Raw genomic sequence first — 20,519 nt, forward strand, 5'->3', positions numbered from 1 at the left:
CTGGAGCAATAGCACAGTGAGTAGGGCGTTTGCCTCGCACAAGGCCGACCTGGGTTCGATTCCCAGCATCCCACATGGTCCCCCAAGCATCAACAGGAGTGATTCCTGAGCACAAAGCCAGGAGTAACCCCTGAACATTGCTGGGTGTAATGCAAAAAGAAAAGGGAAAAAAAACACACCTAGCATTGGGCCGGAGAGCTAGCACAGCACACATGGCACTTGCCTTACCTGCAGTCACCTGGGTTCAATCCCTAGCACCCCATATGTCCTCTGAGCACTGTCAAGAGTGATTCCTGAGCACAGAGCCAGGAGTAATCCCTGAGCATTGCCGGCCGTGGCCCAAAACTCAAAATAAAGAAATAAATTTAAAAACTTGCATTATTTACGGGTATATTAATATGTACTTAATGATACTTGGACTCTTCTTATATGTATAAATATTAGCAATTCACTCTAAAATTATTAACAGTTCTGGAATAACTCCAAAATAATGTTATATTTAAAGTTTTAAACTAACAGTAGGAAGGCCGGAGCGATAGTACAGTGGGCAGGGCATCTGCCTTGCACACGGCCGACCTGGGTTCAATCCCTGACATCCCATGTGGTCCCCCAAGCACCTCCAGGAGTAATTCCTGAGTTCAGAGTCAAGAGTAACCCCTGAGCATCGCTGGGTCTAATCCAAAAAGCAGAAAAAGAAAAATCATTAAACTAACAGGGAAGAGATAAGAGGTCAGCAGACTGAACACATGATTTCGTGGAGGAGGCCCAGGATTTCCCCTGACATCACAATGGTCCATCTCTCCCTCTTTCCCTCTCCTGACTCTCTCTGTTTCTCTCTCACTCCAAAGCCAGTGATCAAATCCAGTAATTAAATGCACACAGGCAAATCCTCTACCAAAGAGCCACATCCCCACCCATACCTGCTTCTTTTATGGCAGCTCCTCTCTCTTTTCTCTCTTATATTACCAAAATAAAACCACAGTAAATAAACATTTAAGTGATCACAAGTCTAATTCCTTCAGAACAGCATTACTTGGGGACTGGAGCGATAGCACAGTGGTAGGGCGTTTGCCTTGCAACCGGCCCAACCTGGGTTCAATTTCCAGCATCCCATATGGTCCCCTGAGCATGCCAGGAGTAATTGCTGAGGGCATGAACCAGGAGTAACCCCTGTGCATCGCTGGGTGTGACCCAAAAAACCACAAAACAGCATTACTTTATATACTCTTCCAAAGTAATCTGAAGTCAAAACAAATTCTTGTCAACTAAGCATGACACTCCAGAACACAAAAGAGTAAAACAAGATAAAAATTCAAGTACCGTTTTATAATGTTCAAATGCCATGAACTGGATTGCACCATATGGAAAGATTCGAATCATCATTGCACCGTTTCCTTTGTACAATCCAAGGTATCCCTCCTTTTGGGGAACAGCACACAGTGTCGAAAACACACCTAGTTTTATAAAGATTTTTAGGAGGAAAATACTATTAGAACAGAGAAAGCTATTTCAATGACAATTTTCATGATATTCACAGGAAATGTTCACTAAACTATTAATCGTGACATAAACTGTGTTTAAAGAATTACATATATAGTAATTTCTGTGTAATAAACCTTCTTAAAATACATTATATCCAAATTACATAAACATGCCTTCAAGTAAAAATAGAAAGTTTCACGGTAAGAATAGCTACATTTCAGTGTATATTTATAATAATTGCATGTTACATTAAGCTGTAGCTATCTGGGCCTGAGTACAACACAGTGGAAATACAGTGGGTAGGGCGCTTATCTTGCATGTAGCAGACCAGGGTTCAATCCCCTACATCCCATATGGTACCCCGACTACCGCCAGGAGAGATTCCTGAGTGCAGGGTCAGGAGTAATCCCTGAGCATCACCGTTATGACGTAAAAACCAAAAATTAAAAGTAAATAAATAGATAAACTGTAGCAATCTAGAAATGCTCAAACTCAGCCATGTTCAAAGGGCTTGGCAATAAAATTTTTTTTAAATAAATAAAAATTTAAAAATTAAAAAAAATATATAGGTATGTAACAACAACAACAAAAACAAAGGGCTTCGCAAGCGAGAGGCACAGAGTAATCCTTGAGCACAGAGCCAAGACCAGCCCCTGAGCACTGTGCTAAGTGAGGTAGACTAGAGGTGACACAGGGCAGTGCAGCATCGTGGGTGCTACAGTGGGGAGGGGCACAGCTACTATGCACATCAATACCATAAACAATGACACTATTAGAACCATGTCACCGACACAATAATAAACAATCACTGAAAATGAGCTGCTTGGAAAAAGAAAACAGGCGCTGAAGACCACAAAGCACAATAAACAGCAATAAATCAGTGAGTGAAAGAAAAAAAACCTTAATCTCTCTACTGAAAGACAAAGGTTCTCAAGTTCTGTTAAAAACCGTACTTGACTGTTTACTATAAAACTTTCACTTAAGAGGGCCTGGGCAATGGTACAGCAGGTAGAGACTTTGCCTTGCATGTGGCCGACCCAGGTTTGATCCCCGGCATCCCTTAGGGCCCAAGCACCACCATGAGTAATTCCTGAGTGAAGAGCTCCTGAAGGAGTAACCCTTGAGGACCACCGAGTATGACCCAAAAGGTTAAAAAAAAAAACCCCACACCCAAAACTGTTATTTAAAATAATGAACAAGGACTAACAGTGGGCAGAGCACAGTACAAAGCACTAGTCCACATGCTTTTATTATTGTTGTGCTCTGATAGCACAGCAGAAGGGCGTTTGCCTTGCGCGCAGACAGCCTGGCCGAGCCGGTTCGATTCCTCCGCCCCTCTCGGAGAACCTGGCAAGCAACCGAGAGTATCTTGCCCCTCGACATATTCGATATGCCAAACACAGTAACAAGAAGTCTCAAAGTGGAGACGTTACTGGGCCCGCTCGAGCAAATCGATGAACAACGGGAGGGCAGTGTTTTGTTTGTTTGTTGGTTGGGGGGAGAACACCCAGCAAAACTCAAGGGTTACTCCTGCCTCTGCATTCAGGAATCACTCCTGGAATGTTGAGGGCAGTGTGGGATGCTGGGTACTGGGAAGGGAAGCAGGGTCGGCAGGCGTGAGATGAGTGCCCTACCTACTGCACTATTGCTCCAGCCCCTGGAGCACGTGCTCTGAGTGCGGGAGTCCTGTGTTCGATCCTGGACATCGCCAAGTCACCCCACGTACCACCCAATGGGGCCACCCCCAAACAAAAAAGGACAAACAGGTAGAATGGATACTGAATGCTTAGAAACGGGTTTTAAATATTCACTGAGATGATCACATAATTTTTTCTCCTTCAACCTAGTTTGTACAGTTTCTATTTGGGGAAATGAATTCAGATTTTCTTTATGGCTTTACCCTGGACCAATTTTTGAAAACACTACCCACAGCGATAGCACAGCGGGTAGGGCGTTCGCCTTACACGCGGCCAACATGGCCGACCCGAGTTCGATTCCTCCGCCCCTCTCGGAGAGCCCGGCAAGCTACCGAGAGTATTCGATATGCCAGACACAGTAACAACAAAGTCTCCAATGGAGACGTTACTGGGCCCGCTCGAGCAAATCGACGATCAACGGGAGGGCCTTTACTTACCCACATGTTTGAAAAAAATATATGTACCCATAAGGTGTCAAGTCCACTGTGTATCTCTTATATAACACTTATATATTAGCTTGTTTGTTTGCAGTACCAGGACTCAAACCAGGGGCTTTACATATACATGACATCTACCACTGAACCACATCCCTGTTCCCAAGCTTCAATATTATTTAAATGCTTTGAAAGTTATTTAAATGCTTCTCTGGGGCCGGAGAGAGAAGACAGGTCAACAGACGGGATGCGCTGCTTTGCTTGCACTCAGGAGGCCTGGGTTCAACCCTGATACCACATGGTCCCCAAGCACAAACAGGAGTGACCATAGAAGACCGGACAGGGAAGAATTGCTAAACACTGCTGCATGTGGCCCAGAAAAAGAAAGGGCAGGAGGGGTATAAGGAGGAGGAAGAGGAGTAAAGGGGCTAAAGAGACAACACTTTGGGCTGGAGTGATAGCACGGTGCATAGGGTATTTGCCTTGCACGCGGCCGACCCAGGTTCGATTTCCAGCATCCCATATGGTCCCCTGAGCACCGTGAGGAGTAATTCCTGAGTAATTCCCAAATAAAAAAGAGAGAGACAGCAGCACTTTGCATATAGGTGACAGGTTCAGTCCCTGCCACCACAAAGTCCTCTGAGCACTGCCAGCAGTGACACCTAAGCACAAGGAATAACTCACCACTGCTTTAAAAAAAAAATCAACAAATCTTTCTAATGTGCACTGAAGCAACAGTTTCTTGTTGCATTGCAGGCACACCATTTCCAACCCCGCATGCCTCACAGGGCCCACTGCTGCCAATGGCATGCGGTCCTACAGAGCGTGAAATCTGCTATGAATGCAGAAGTTAATGATCACACATCAGGAGACCAAACGAAAACATGTCAGCATGGAAGTTACAGGGGTAAAACAATCTTGCACAGACATTCCCATGTTGAGTCATTGTAAAACACCCCAAGATACCAGATAACACAATTCATCTCCTTTACACACGCAATTTCCACAACAGAAGAAAATCATTTCCTTGCCTTCCGGTGTTCTCTTATCGCTATTAGTTCAAAGGTCTGAGCATACTGTGAAGATATACAGAAGTCACTGCCGGGCCAGGGAGCAAAAATGTCTGAGCATGCGCTTTGAAGGCCCAGGAGCGACCTCTGAGGACAGAACTGGGAGGAATCCCCAGAACCACCGTGTGTGAGCCTCCGAAATTAAAACAAACAAAAAAACCAAATTGCTGGTCACAGAGACATGACAACTTTTTTCCTTTCAGTTTCAAGCACAGACTGATTTAGTACTTGAAACAGCGACAAGAAAATGCGGCTACAGGGATCTGAGCACTGAGTCAACCACAGCCTTCATCCCTCCGGGCACCCTTGTGTTCAAGAACCAAAAACAAAGAAAAGGCTTTAAAAAAAAATGGGGGTTGGGGTGGGGATGGGGAGTTGGGGGCCTATTGGATAGACTATCGAAATGAGGGCACAGGGGGAAAGAGATCATGAAGGAAAAGAAGAGACTAGAAGGTGACAGTGTCAGACACATCTATGATGTAGAGATGAGGTGTACGTACATCTAAACCACAGAATCAGGAACACTGCAAGCAGGAAACCCAAACTGCAACCAAAGTTTAAAATGTGCCTCTCAAGGGGCTGGAGAGATGGAACAATGGGTAGGGCACTTGCCTTGCACGCAGTTGACCGGGGTTCGATTCCCCAGCATCTCATATGGGACCCCAAGCACCTCCAGGAGTGACACCTGAGTGCAGAGTCAGAAGTAACCCCTGAGTATTGCCAGGTGTAGTCCCCCAGAAAAACAAAAACAAAAAATTTTTTTTAAAAAGTGTCTTGGGGCTGGCGCAATAGTACAGTGGGTAACGCCCTCGGCCGACCCGGGTTCAATTCCCAGCATCCCATACGGTCCCCTGAGCACCACCAGGGGTCATTCCTGAGCACAGAGCCAGGAGTAACTCCTGTGCATTGCTGGGTGTGACCTAAAAAGCAAAAAAAAAAAAAAAGTGCCTTATAAGGAAGGAGGCAAGCAGCAAGCGGTGGGGGAGTGGGGGTGTAGGAGGGAACCCAGGGACAAAGCGGAGGGAAGCTGACACTGGTAGGGGGAAGGGTATTGGAACACTAGAAACTCTACTATGCATAACTTTGCAAACCATGATGTCTTAATTTAAAAATTCAATGAAAAAATAAAAATTAGAGGGCTGAGCTGGAGCAATAGCACAGCGGGTAGAGCGTTTGCCTTGCACGCAGCCGACCCAGGTTCGATTCCCAGCATCCCATATGCTCCCCTGAGCACCACCAGGGGTAATTCCTGAGCGCAGAGCCAGGAGTGACCCCTGTGCATCGCCGGGTGTGACCCAAAAAGCAAAAAATAAATAAATAAATAAATAAATAAAGTTTTTTAAAAAAAAATTAGAGGGCCACATAGATACCCCATGGGTTCCACATGTCCAAACCAGATTCTATCCTTGGCACACCACAGGGTCCCTGAGCACCTCCAGGAGAGATCCCTGAGCACAGAGTCAGGAGTACACCCTAAGCACTGCTGTGTGTGGCCCAAACTAAAAACACCAAAAAAGAATAAATCTAACTCCATCACTATTGGCCCCCAAACCCAAAAAATAAAAATAAAAACAATTTTAAAATAAATAATGCTGAGCTCTTAAATGTATCGACATCGGGGGTGACTTGTTAATTCTAGTGAACAAATACCTCCTCCGTGATTCCACCACTTTGATTCCGAAAACATCAATATTCTGAAGATCTTATAGAACCACTAGTGCAAAAGTAAAAATTCCAACAGGTAAGAAATCCTCCGCCCCTCTCGGAGAGCCCAGCAAGCTACCGAGAGTATCTCGCCCACACAGCAAAGCCTGGCAAGCTCCCCGTGACGTATCTGATAGGCCAAACACAGCAACAACTGTCACAATGGAGACGTTACTGGGCCCGCTAGAGCAAATTGATCGAAGAAATGCATCACTTACAAATTCTGCCCCCGAACTTGAATCCCTTTTGTGATCGCTTTCCACTATAATTCATCATCACTTCCAAACCAAGTCGGCAAACAGATCACATTTTCATTTGTGCTTATCTTTAGTATTGATGACTTACCTAAATGTCTGTAATGGTGATTGTGTGCTTGTAATAAAACCTTCACTCGATCCAAAGGAGCAACTGTTGTTTTGGCACAGCACCCAGCGATGCCTAAAATATATTTAAAAGGTCAGAAAGAAGCATTACTGGCTCAGCCGGCACATTCTCGGATATCTAATTTGGTCTCCATGGCTAAAACAACCCAGAAGCAGCTATATCCAGATGACTGCCCCATTTCCTATAATTTAATGACTGAGCATGCCAAACCTAAATTGAGTTTGAAGAGGGATTTGCTAAATGTGATTATGGAGGCAGACACTTGTAAGTATTTACCCAACAAGCCTATGTTTGAAGTAATATTTTCCTCCGGATAACTTTCCCAATGAAATAATCAACTCTAGACATAAAATTCAGTCAGGCATTTAAACATTTAGCAATCTGTACTGGTCCCTACCACATGCCACTCTACAAACTGCAGAGAACAACAAAAAATTTTTTTTTCTTTTTTATCATTTTTTTTATTAGTGAAACACCATGAAGTACACTTATAGACTTATAAATTTTTGTGCTTGGGTTTCAGTTATACAATGATCAAGTACCCATCCCTCCACCAGTGCCCATCCTCCCCCACCACGGGTCCTAGCATCCCTCCCACCCCCCATCCCCCCCCAGAACAACAAAAAATTTGAGGTTGCTGAGAGTACGAACATTTTAAAAAATATTTTTATTTTATTTTTTCGCTTTTTGGGTCACACCCAGCAATGCACAAGGATTACTCCTGGCTCATGCATTCAGGAATTACTCCTGGTGGTGCTCAGGGGACCATATGGGATGCTGGGAATCAAATGCCCTACCCGCTGTGCTATCACTCCAGCCCCCATCTCCACTTTGTTTTCTATTAAATTTTTTTGGTTTGTTTGGGCCATACCCAGCAATGCTCAAGGGTTATTGCTTGCTCTCTGCTCAGGGATTACACCTGGCAGTGTTTGGGAGATCATATGGGATGCTGGGGATCAAACTTGTATTGACTGCATGCAAGGTAAATATCCTACCTGCTGTACTATAGCTTCGTTGACCTTGATCTTTTGAAGACTTCCCCTCTTCCCAAATCAAGGGATTTTTGGACCACACTTGACCACACCTAGGACCTCTTCCTGTTTCTGTACTCAGGTTCACTCCTGGTGGGGCTCTGGAGACTATATGGGGTGCCGGGAATGATAGTGGGGTTTGGCTGCATGTAAAGCAAGTGCTTTATCTACTGTACTGTCTGTACTTCTCTGGGGTTTTTAGAAGGACACATTCTATTTACAGGGATGTGACCCAAAAAGAAAAAAAAAAGTGGGAAGGGAGGCAATACTCAGTGGGGCATTGCTGGGGACTGACCCAGGTCTCCGAGAGCAAAGCACAGGCTCCAGCCTTTCAGCTCTCCCCCCAGCCCTACCAAGCTTCACTTATCTGTAACAAAGGAAATAATGGAAATGACACTCAAGGCAATCCAAAACTGAGAAAAAGCTGAAAATAATTTGTATTTTCGATATATTTGGTTTCAGAATATCTCATTACATTATCTTCATGGTCATAAGTGAACCATGGAATGAATTATTTAGTTTATGCTTAATAAAAACTGTCTCCTTTAAGAGTATCTTAACTTGCTTATTATTTTATAATTCAGTTATGATCACAACGTTCCATTGCCTTAGGTGGGTCAGGCTGCTTCCATCTTCCTTTTGCGCAAATGATTTGCCTAGGTCACAGCTTGTCATCAATGACTACTAACTCTGTCTGAGCACTATGCCGAAGGTTTACAGGCACCTCCTGAGGTAATCATACAACCTTCTGAGGTAGCTACTCTTATTTTCCCATTTTTAGGATAGGAAAATCAAGATACAAGGCGATTAAGTTACTTGCTCGAGATACTTTTTCATATCACTTGGACCAAAAGCTCTTATACAATCTTCAAAGTTAAGCATCACTTGATCACTTGACATCCCGTTACTCATCGATTTGCTCGAGCGGGCACCAACATCTCCATTTGTCCCTGTCATGTGCTAGTGTAGCCCAATGGCGGGCGTCTGCTCGTTCTAGGAACACAAACAGCCTCGAACCGACCATTCAGGGTCTTGACGAAGAAGTCTGACCATCTGGTAGGTGGGCGGCCACACGGTCTTTTGACATCCCATGGAATCCAGTCGGTAACAGCTCTAGTCCACCGGTCGTCTCCAAATCTCATTACATGTCCAGCCCATCTGATTTTCAACGCCTTGGCAAACGAGACAGCGTCCCTGATTCTTGATTGTTGACAAAGGTCGGAACTCCAGATTCTTTCTCTCATTTGAGTGAAGCGTGATACTCCAAGCATAGCTCTTTCAATTCCTCTTTGGGAAACTCGAATAGTGTTCTCATCCTGTTTGCGTAGGGCCCAGGTCTCAGAGGCGTATGTTAATGCAGGAAGAACAGTGGAATCGAACAGATATGCCGAAGCAGGAGGTTCTTTGTCCTCTGAGCTATTTCTTTGACGCTCTTGAGGGCGTTCCAAGCCGTTCTTCCTTCTGCGCAACTCAGGTGCCAGGTCATTCGTCATGCTGATTTCTTGACTGTTGCATTCGGAGATGTTCGTTCCACTGAGAGTGAATGGAACATCAGGAACGAGACTGTTTCTCATAAACACTGTCTTCGTAAGATTCCGCTGTAGTCCGACCTTTCCACACTCACGATCAAAGATTCAGCTGTAGTCCGACCTTTCCACACTCACGATCAAAGTCGGCCAGCATTTGTGCCACTTGGCTAATGTTTGGTATTAGAACAATGTCATCAGCAAAGTGGAAGTGGTGTAGTTGCCGACCGTCTATCTTCACTCCCATTCCTTCCCATTCCAGTCGCTGCATGATGTCCTCGAGGGTGGCACTGATGAGTTTCGGTGAAATGGTATCACCCTGACGAACCCCTCTCTTGACATCAATGATCACCTCCCTGTAGAACGATGAGATCCTGGTAGTGAATCCGCAATACAGCTCACAGAGGAGCCTGATGTATTGAGTTTGAACGCCCTGTTTGGCTAGGGCGATGACCGCTTTAGCGGTCGATGACCGCTTCTGTCTTAAAAGAATCAAAGGCCTTCTTTAAATCAATGAACGTTAGACAGAGCGGCATCTTGAACTCCCGAGAAACTTCAATGAGCTTGGTTATCGTGTGGATATGGTCAATCGTGCTGAATCCTTTTCGGAAACCAGCTTGCTCGCGTGGTCGTCCTTCATCTAATGTTCTGCCAATCCTGTTCAGGATGACTCAGGAAGTTAAACGTATTTTCCAAAAATCTTTATCAAGTAAAGGTACAAGAATCTGGAAGAAGTTAGAGCCAGATCATAGGGCCGAGTACCTGCTTGCATGCAGGAAGGCCAGGTCTGACCCCAGGTACCACAAAGCCCCCGAAGCAACGCTGAGAGAAATGTCCAAGATCACCCAGTGTGTCCAAAAAATTGAAAGCAAACATAAAAGTATGCTCAGCACCAGTGAAAATACTCATTAAAATCATAATTAGATGTAACTAAACACCTATTAAAATGAAAAAGCACACCAAGGCTAATAACACCAAATGCTTGTTAGACAGGATGTGGCCCAATCACAGGACTTGCAAGTATGAGACTCTGGGTTAGATCCCAGAAGCGCACAAACGCACAGACACAGAGACACACCACACGAGCACACACAAACAGACACAAAGACACACAGACACACATGAGCATGCACACGCGCGCGCACACACACACACACACACACACACACAGAGTCACAGAGATAAGTGTGCCCCTACAATAAAAATAAAACAATGGCAAGCACTGACAAGATAGTACTGATATAAAATGTAAAAAAAACTTTAGAAAACCTCTGACAATTTCTTATAGTGAGATACAAGACTTTGTTACAGCAGCATTCCACAGCTATCTACTGAAGACAAAAGAAAACATATACCCAACTGAGTGATAGCATAGCAGGTAGGGCGTTTGCCTTGCAAGCAACCGGAGTTCGATTCCTCCACCCCTCTTGGAGAGCCCGGCAAGCTACCGAGAGTATCTCGCCCGCACGACAAAGCCTGGCAAGCTCCCCGTGACATATTTGATATGCCAAGCACAGTAACAAGTGTCGCAATGGAGACGTTACTGGGCCCACTCGAGGAAATCAATAAACAACGGGAGGACAGTGGCAGTGACCCAATTAAAACCTACACAGGGGTCAACAAGTACAGTCAGTAAGGTGCTTCCCTTGTCTATCACTTGTGGCTAGTTTGTATCTTAGCACTGCCAGGCATGGTCCCGACCGCAGGGAACGGACTGGTGTCTGACCTCAGAGTTAGTTGTGGCTTTCCTCCAAAACCCCCACGAACAGTCCTCTGTCAAACTCTCTACACTTTTAGTTCAAATTCCTTTTCTTTCTAGGGCCTAAGAGATAGTAGATGGGTACGGTATTTTCCTTGCACATAGCCAACCTGGGTTTGGTCCCTGGAATCCCATATGTCGTTCTGAACACAGCCAGGAGTAGTCCCTAAGTGCAGTGCCAGGAATAACTCCTGAGCACCGCTGAGTATGTCCCCAAAACAAAAACATTTTCTTTTTGGGTCGAGTGACAGTACAGCAAGTAGGGAATTTGCCTTGCACTCAGCCGACCTGGGTTCAATCCTTGGCATCCCACATGGTCCCCCGAGCTCCGCCAGGAGTAATTCCTGATTGCAGGAACCAGGAGTAACTCCTGAGCATTGCCGAGCGTGACCCAAAAAGAAAAAAAAAAAATTCATTTTTTTCTTTTAACAGATCAGTGTAATGATATGAAGGAAATAGAGAGAAAAGTGTAGAAATCATACCAATACCCCCAAAGGACCACCCAAATGGATAAAAGATAAGCCTTGCAAGTGTGAGGCCCGAGGTCCAATCCTGAGTCATATAAACATATAAGAGCTAGAGAGATAGTACAGTGGGTGGGGTACTTGCCTTGCACACATTCAAACTCGGTTCAATCCCCCGCACCTTACATGGTTCCCCCTGAATGCCAGGAGTGATCCCTGAGCCAGGAGGAGGCCCTGAACACCACCAGGTGTGAACCCCCACAAAATAAAAGAGTATCAGTCTCCCTGAAGTCTCCTCTATTCCCCAAATCAGCATCTTCCTTTTTCTTCGGAGGGAAAAAAAAGTGATCAGACATGAAACAATATGAACTTGGTTCTTATTTTTGGGACAAACCTGGCGGAGTTCTATGGTCTTTCCCTGGGAACTTCCAAGCTATCTATGCAGCCTCAACTTGGATTCAGTTTTGATGGTTTTTGATATTTTACACAAAGAAAACCACATACCGTGCATTGTTTTTGAGCCTGGCTTTCTATGCTCATTAATATGCTGTGAGAGCCTTCCACATTTTAGTAAACAGCAGGACTTCACTCATTTTTCAGTGCTGCATAATATTGTGCTGAAGCCCGTTTCATTTCATCTACCTCTTAAGCTACTCATCCTAGCCCTAATGAACATCTGGGTTTTGGGAATACTGCATCTATTATAAACGTGGAAAATGTGAACAGAACTATGATAACTGGAACTGGGAGTGGCTGATTATGTGTCCTATGATTGATTGTTCAGCTTCATTTCCCAACCAAAGGCTACACCGACTTACATCTCCATCAGCAAGCAGAATTAGCAAGAATCCTGGTTGCTACTCTCATCTACATCTTAACAGAGACTCCACTCCTCCCTACTTGTAACATGCTCAGAAAGGAACTAGCTGGGGGTCAAAAGAACAGTACAGGGGCTGGAGAGAGAGCACAGCGGGTAGGGCATTTGCCTTGCACGCGGCCGACCCGGGTTCGATTCCCAGCATCCCATATGGTCCCCTGAGCACCGCCAGGAGTAACTCCTGAGTGCATGAACCAGGAGTAACTCCTGTGCATCACCGGGTGTGACCCAAAAAGCAAAAAAAAAAAAAAACCAACAAATAGTACAGCAGGTAGGGCTGCACTTGCCTTGATCGGTGTCCACAAGGTTAGATCCTCCTCCCCCAATAGGGTCCCCTGGACAGAGCCAGGAGTAACTCCTGAGTGCAGAGCCTGAGCACCGCCAGGTGTGGCCAAACCAAACAACCAAAAATAAATAAATAAATAAATAAATAAAAACGAAGCCAGCTGCCCCGCGAGCTGGTGCAGAGCACTGAGCTCGAGCTCCGCAGGCAGAAGGGCCGGCCGGGCACCACGAGGTCCCCGCACGAACAGCTGATGACGTGACGCCTGCAGAACCGGGCGCAGCCCCTGAGCACCGCGGCGCGTGCCCCCCGCCCAAGGGGGGAAAAAAAAAATCCCAAAGCAATTTCTTCGGCTTGGGGGGCCACACCCTCCGGCGCTCAGGGGTCCCTCCCGGCGGTGCTCGCGGGGAGAGGGGCCAGAGGGGAGGCAGGAGAGCAGCCGAACCCGGGTCGGCGGCGCTCGAGGCCCCCCTCCCCCGACCCACCCACCCCGCTGACCCGAATTCCTCGCCTCCCCCCGCCGCACCGCAGGGAAAACGGCTCCGACGCGCGACCCCGGGTTGGCGGAGCGACCCGGCCCAGGCGGGCCCGCGGCGGGCGCCCCCTCCCTCGGCGGGCCTGCCCGGGCCCTTCCCCGACGGCGGCCCGAGAGCGAGCCCGACGCCCCTGGGCGCGGCCGCGGCGCCCGGCGCCACCCACCTCCGGCCAGGAACGAGCGCAGCCAGTAGAGGTCCCGGCGGGCGGCCGGACCCCCGGCCCCGGCCGCCGGCGGCATCGCGGGCGGGGGATCGGCCGCCGCCAGGGCCGCCGCCGCCGCCGCCATGGGCCCCCGCGCCCGTGCTGAGCTCCGCTCGCCCGCTCAGGAAGCGCGGCGCGGCGCCATGGCCGCAGCGGGCAGTGCCAGGCCCCGCGAGGGCCGTGCCAGCCGGGCGGAGGAGCCGCCGGCGCGCGGCGCGGGCTGATGGCGTGGAGTGGGCGTGGCCTGCAGTCCGGCGGAGGAGCCGCCACCGCGCGGCGCGGGATGATGACGTGAGGAGTGGGCGTGGTCTGCTCCGGCCCGCCCCGCCGCGCGGCCGGAGGCCCGGCTCGGCCCGACGAAGATGGGAGGCGGGGTCACTTCTAAAATGAGCGCCTTGGGCCTGAGCGGTAGCACAGCGGGGAGGGCGTTTGCCTTGCACGCGGCCGACCCGGGTTCGATCCCCGGCATCCCATATGGTCCCCCAGCACCGCCAGGAGCGATTCCTGAGTGCAGAGCCAGGAGTAACCCCTGAGCATCGCCGGGTGTGACCCAAAAAGGAGAATAAATGAATAAATAAATAAAATGAGCCCCTCCCAGAACCAGTCATCTGCCCCCCTTCCCCCCTCCACCCAGGGTCCTCTGAAATTGTCTCATCTTGATCTTATCAGCACCGCCCTCTCAGAGTCCTCAACCTGTTGCTTTTGCTTTTTTTTGTTTTTTTAATTTGTGATTGCTTGCTTGCTTTTTCTTTTTTCTTTCTGTTTTTTTCCTTTTTGGGTACACAGGGGTTCCTCCTGGCTCTGCACTCAGGAGTTACTCCTGGCGGTGCTCGGGGAACCCTATGGGATGCTGGGAATCGAACCCGGGTCAGCCACCTGCAAAGCAAATGCCCTACCCACTGTGCTATCTCTCCAGCCCCGATTGATTGCCTTTTCGATCCCATCCAGCGATGCCAGGGCTTACCCCTGGCTCTGCACTCTGGAATCACTCCTGGTGGTGTTGGGGGGACCATAAGGGATGCTGGGGATTGAACCTGGGTGAGTCGCCTGCAAGGCAAACGCCCTACCCGCTGTGCTATCTCTCCGGCCTGCTTTTGCTTTTTTTAAATTTTTACTTTTTTTTCCTTTGGGGGGGAGGGTCGGGGCCACACCCAGCGGTGCTCCAGGCTTTCTCCTGGCACTGTGCTCAGGGATCACTCCTACCGGCACTTGGGGGACCATATGAGGTATCGGGGATCGAACTCCAGTCGGTCGAGTGCAAAGCAAGAGTCTGCCATATTCCCTCTGCTATCTCCGGCTCCAACCTCAGTTTCTTTGTGGGGAGGGGGGTGGATTGTTCTGTTTTCTTCTCTTTGGGGGCCACACCCAGTGATGCTCGGGGGTTTCTCCTGGGTCTGCACTCAGGCTGTGCTGGGGGACCATATGAGATGCTGGGGATCTAACCTGGGTCCTGGGTCAGCCACGTGAAAGGCAAACGTTCTGCCCGCTGTCTCTCTGCCCCCGACCCCAACCTCAGTTTTTGTCCTCCCCGTTACGCTTCATCTTCATCCCTATCATCCTGCCCAACATACATTGCTAATGCAGTTTCTTTCTTTAAACTATATTTATTAGAATCAACAGCGACATCAGTCAGGCAAAACCGTCGATTGAATATGATGTGGTCTATTTCGTTGTGGAATCGTCCACCGGGAGACTCCCATGTCCATCGTTTAGATTCTGCCTTCTGGAACTGTGAGTTACCATGAATGGTCTTGGTCGACATGATGAACTCAGACAGTCTCTCACCCTGTTCGTTCCATTCTAGGCCATGGGTTCCGATGTGAAGTTCTTCAGCTGATCTTCTCGGTCCTATCTTGGCATTAAAATCACCCACAATGATCTTGTAGAAGGTGTGGTCTTCTTTATAGAATTTCTCTAGCTCCATGTAGAACTTCTCGATTTCTCTTTCATCATAATGAGATGTTGGTGCGTAGACAACGAAGATAGAAACTGCAGGCAGTGAGCCACATCTATTCAAATGTAAACGTCCGATTCTGGTTGTTAGGCATTCGAATGAATCAATGCTCTTGGCCAAGTTTGTGTTGATAAGGACACCGACGCCTCCAACACCTCTTTTATCGCATGTTCCGAGGAACAATTCTTCTCCAGTGTCGAAAACGGCATGGTGAGATTCGTGCCTTCTTGTCTCAGTCAGACCAATGATGTCGTACTTGATCATTCGCGCTTGTACCATCAGGTCCTCGATGGATGCATCTGATGCTAGCGTACGTGCATTGAAAGTACAGACGATCATTTTTGTCTTCCTTCGTTGTGGCAGCCTAGGTCGGCCTTGAGATTTTGTCGGCCTCTCCTTTCTCATCCTTCTCAGTGCTGCCATGTCGGTGAAGCCTTCAGGGTCAGGTGAATGAGACCAGTTGTAGTTACTGGTTTTGGCATATCGAATACACAGCGGATAGCTTGCCAGGCTCTTCCGTGCGGGCGGAATACTCCGTGCGGGCGGAATACTCTCGGTAGCTTGCCAGTCTTTCCGAGAGGTATAGAGGTATAGCTGACTGATGTCGCTGTTGTCCCAAAATTTCGAACGGGATCGGACCACCGTCTCCTTCGTGCAAAATTCTACTTCACAGAGCGGGGAGAAAGGGCTGCAAAGTTCAAAAAGAGAACTCCCAGAACGACCACCAACTGGGAACTCTTTGGTACTATTGCGGCAACATGGGAAGATGCCATTGTTGACAACATTGACGAGGAATACGATCGACTGGTTCAGCACCTCCATGAATGTGCGAGGAACGCCAAGAGAGAGATAGCCACAAAAAGTCGCCTATCTTCGAAAACTCTTGAGCTAATTCGCCAGCGTGGTTTGGCGCATGCCTCAGGCAACCGCAAGCTAACGTCCGAGCTTGCAAAGCAGTGCAGAGATGCGATCAAGGAAGACCTCAAAGAGAGAAGAGCAGAAGTACTGGTAGATGCGGCAGAAGCCGGGAAAAGTATTCGTAACGCTCGCCTGTCCTTCGCCAACTATAAGACCAAGATGACTGCCCTCCGACGTCCTGATGGATCCATCACATCCTCCAGAACGGCAATGGAGAAGATTATCCATGACTTCTACTCAAATCTCTTTGATAGCCATGTCCACTTGCCGACATACCAAATTCCACAGGATGGGTATGTCGTTCCCAATGTTCTCCCTTCCGAAATCCGACACGCCATTTCGTCGGTAAAGAAACAAACAGCACCCGGCCCAGACAAGGTCAGACCTGAACACCTGAAGAACCTGCCGTCAGTACTCATCAATACACTGGCTCGGCTCTTCACTCGCTACCTGTCTGAATGCAAGGTTCCATCTCAATGGAAAACCAGCAGGACTGTACTACTGTTCAAGAAGGGAGACATCCATGACATTGGCAACTATCGCCCGATCTGCCTATTGTCTGTCATCTACAAGTTGTTCACTCGAGTCATCCTGAATAGGATTGGCAGAACACTAGATGAAGGACAACCATGTGAGCAAGCAGGGTTCCGCAAAGGATTCAGCACCATCGACCATATCCACACGATAACCAAACTCATTGAGGTTTCTCGGGAGTTCAAGATGCCGCTCTGCTTAACGTTCATTGATTTAAAGAAGGCCTTTGATTCTGTTGAGACGGAAGCGGTCATTGAAGCCCTAGCCAATCAGGGCATTCAAGCCCAATACATCCGGATCCTCCGTGAGCTGTATTGCGGATTCACTACCAGGATCTCACCATTCTACAAAGAAGTGATCGTTGATGTCAAGAGAGGGGTGCGGCAGGGTGATACCATTTCACCAAAACTCTTCAGTGCCACCCTCGAGAACATCATGCGACGACTGGAATGGGAAGGAATGGGAGTGAAGATAGATGGTCGGCAACTACACCACCTCCGCTTTGCTGATGACATTGTTTTAATAACACCAAACATCAGCCAAGCGGCACAAATGCTGGCCGACTTTGACCGTGAGTGTGGAAAGGTAGGACTACAGCTGAATCTTACGAAGACAATGTTTATGAGAAATAGCCTTGTTCCTGACGCCCCATTCGCTCTCAATGGAACGACCATCTCCGAATGCAACAGCTATGTGTACCTAGGTCGAGAGGTCAACATGACAAATGACCTGGCACCCGAGCTGCGCAGGAGGAAGAGAGCGGCTTGGAACGCCTTCAAGAACGTCGAAGAAATAGCTAAGAGGACGAAGAACCTCCGGCTCCGGGCACATCTCTTTGATTCCACTGTTCTTCCTGCATTAACATATGCCTCAGAGACCTGGGCCCTACGCAAACAAGATGAGAACGCCATTCAGGTCTCCCAAAGAAGAATAGAAAGAGCTATGCTTGGAATATCACGTTTCACTCAAATGAGAGAACGAATCCGGAGTTCTGACATCCGTCGACGATCAAGGATCAGGGACGCTGTCTCATTTGCCAAGGTGTCGAAAATCAGATGGGCTGGTCACGTAATGAGATTTAAAGACGACCGTTGGACTAGAGCTGTTACTGATTGGATTCCACGGGATGTCAAGAGACCGCGTGGCCGCCCACCTACCAGATGGTCAGACTTCTTTGTCAAGGTCATGAACGATCGGTTTGAGGCCCTCCATGTTCCCGGAGCGAAGAGATGCCATTGGGCTACACTAGCACGCGACAGGGACAAATGGAGACGTTACTGGCGCCCGCTCGAGCAAATCGACGACTAACGGGAAGTTAAGTGATTAAGTGATTATTAGAATCAGGCAAATAGCTGCCTTCTAAGCCTTCTGCTTAGCTCTCAAATTCTGTTAAATTCTACTCTCTCAAGACTATTTTATTTCTTTGTGTGTGGGGGGGTGTGGGCAGGGGGGGCAGCACAGGAGGAATAGGTGGCTCCAAGCTGATCCATTTGGGGATCATGCTTTGGATGCATCTACCGGCGTCACATGCAAAAATTGGGCCTCTGATCAGTCTCCCTGAGCCCAAGACTATTTGTTGTTGCTTTTGTTTCATTTTAGGGATATGCACAGTTGTGCTCAGGTTCTGACCTCACACATCCCAGGGATCAAACCAGAGGCAGCAGTATGCAAGGATATACAATTTCTGGCTTTGGGGAGGTGGGTTTTATTTTTGTTTTTGTTTTCGGTCTGTTTTGGATCACGATGCTCAGGGGTTAGTCCTAGCTCTGCATTCAGAAATTACTCCTGGTGGTGCTTTAAGAGACCATATGGGAATCCTGGGATTGAACCTGTGTCAGCTGCATGCAAGGCAAATGTCCTACCCACTGTATTTTATCTCCAGCCCCAAGGATGTACTGTTTCATTTTTAATTTTTTTTCTAGAGTGCCAACTTTATTTTATGGCAATTTCTTTCATGGTACAAAAGTATTGTAATCATATCTAGTTCCATTTGTTTCTTCTTAAATTTTTTCAATTAAAAACATTTTATTATTAAGATTCTCTGGTTTACAATGCTATCAGTAACAGTTTCTCATGTACATCATTCCAACAACCACACCTGTTTGACCGGAGTCTTTTTTTTTTCGGGGGGGGAGTTCTTTGGGGGGGGTCACACCGGGCAATGTACAGGGGTTACTCCTGGTGGTGTTCAGGGGACCATATGAGGTGCTGGAATCAAACCCAGGTTGGCCGTGTGCAAGGCAAACACCCTACCCGCTATACTATTGATCCAGCCCCTGACTGGAGTCTTTCTGTCTCTGATGTTGAGGTTCTAGAGTGTATCAACTCCTTTTTTCTATTTATTTTTCAGGTTATGGGTCTAATATCTACATTTTGAATCTATGCTGAGTTAATTTGTGTGGATAGTGTTAAATAATGATCATTACATTGTTTTTTTCCAGACTGGAGCGATAGCACAGCAGGTAGGGTGTTTACCTTGCAAGCAGCTGACCTGGGTTCAGTTCGTCCGTTCCTCTTGTAGAGCCTGGCAAGCTACCGATAGTATCCTGCACGCACGGCAAAGCCTGGCAAGCCACCCATGGCGTATTCAGTATGCTAAAAACAGTAACAACAAGTCTCACTTCATTTTCCTGGAGCAAGCAGACGCTATTGGGCTACACTAGCATACGACAGGGATGATTGGAGACGTTACTGGTGCCCGCTCCAACAAATCAATGAACAACGGGACGACAGTGCTACAGTGCTACATTTTTCCCATCTGGCAGTCAAATTTTTTTTTAAAGAGGCCAATTTATTTATTTTCCCTTTTTTTTTTGGGGGGGTCACACCCAACAATGCTCAGGGGTTACTCCTGGCTTTGCACTCAGGAATTACTCCTGGCGGTGCTTGGGAGACCATATGGGATGCCGGGGATCGAACCCAGGTCGGCTGCGTGCAAGGCAAACGCCCTACCCGCTGTGCTATCACCCCGGCCCACTTATTGAGAGACTTTCCAGCACCACTTATTGAGAGACTTTCTGGGCCCGCTCGAGCAAATCGATGATCAACGGGAGGGCCTTTACTTACTTTACTTTATTGTATGATTGTGGCCATTTTATCATATAGATTAGAAGCCAGTATATCTAATTATGTATGTGTATTTATTTCTGGGCTCCTTGTTCTTTTTTTTTTCTTAAGATTTTATTATTGAATCACCGTGAGATAGAGAGACCCTTACAAAGCTGTTCGTGATTAGGTTTCAGCCATCAGTGTTCCAACACCCATCCCTCCACCACTGTACATTTAGGAAGTACTATTTCTGTGGTCCTCCCAAGACTTTGTTTTTTTGCTGTTATTGGGGGCCACACCCAGCAATTCTAAGGGTTTATTCCTAGCAGGGCTCCAGAAACTGAATCACCAACAACCTGCAAAGCAAATTTCCTTTCAGCTGTACTATTATTCTGGCCCCTATTTGTTTTTTGGGGGTTTCTTTTGGGGGGGGGTCACACCCAGTGGTTGGTTCTCAGGGATTACTCCTAGGGGCATGGGGACCACATGTGGTGCCAGGGATCAAACCCAGGTAGGTTGCTTTTAAGGCAGACATCTTACCTGTTCTACTATCTCTATCTCCAAAACTATTTCTTTTATTTTTTCTTAATCTGTTACTTGACACTGGTCTCCTCTC

The 20,519-nt window shown here is 47.6% G+C and overlaps 1 protein-coding gene across 1 annotated transcript in view; it reads right to left on the bottom strand.

The window, feature by feature from the left end:
- SLC25A16 (solute carrier family 25 member 16) overlaps positions 1–13,584 on the bottom strand; it is a 35,036-nt gene extending 21,452 nt beyond the window's left edge. Inside the window, exons 1-3 of the mRNA XM_056113412.1 lie at positions 13,411–13,584; positions 6,733–6,825; positions 1,321–1,454 (exon numbers count right to left, since the gene is read on the bottom strand). Coding sequence (XP_055969387.1) covers positions 1,321–1,454; positions 6,733–6,825; positions 13,411–13,534 — 351 coding nt within the window. The 5' untranslated portion in view covers positions 13,535–13,584. The remainder of the gene's footprint in view (positions 1–1,320; positions 1,455–6,732; positions 6,826–13,410) is intronic.
- Between the last annotated feature and the right edge of the window lie 6,935 nt (positions 13,585–20,519).

The sequence above is a fragment of the Sorex fumeus genome, unplaced genomic scaffold (genome assembly GCF_029834395.1).
Source record: "Sorex fumeus unplaced genomic scaffold, SorFum_2.1 ptg000020l, whole genome shotgun sequence".
NCBI lineage: Eukaryota > Metazoa > Chordata > Mammalia > Eulipotyphla > Soricidae > Sorex > Sorex fumeus.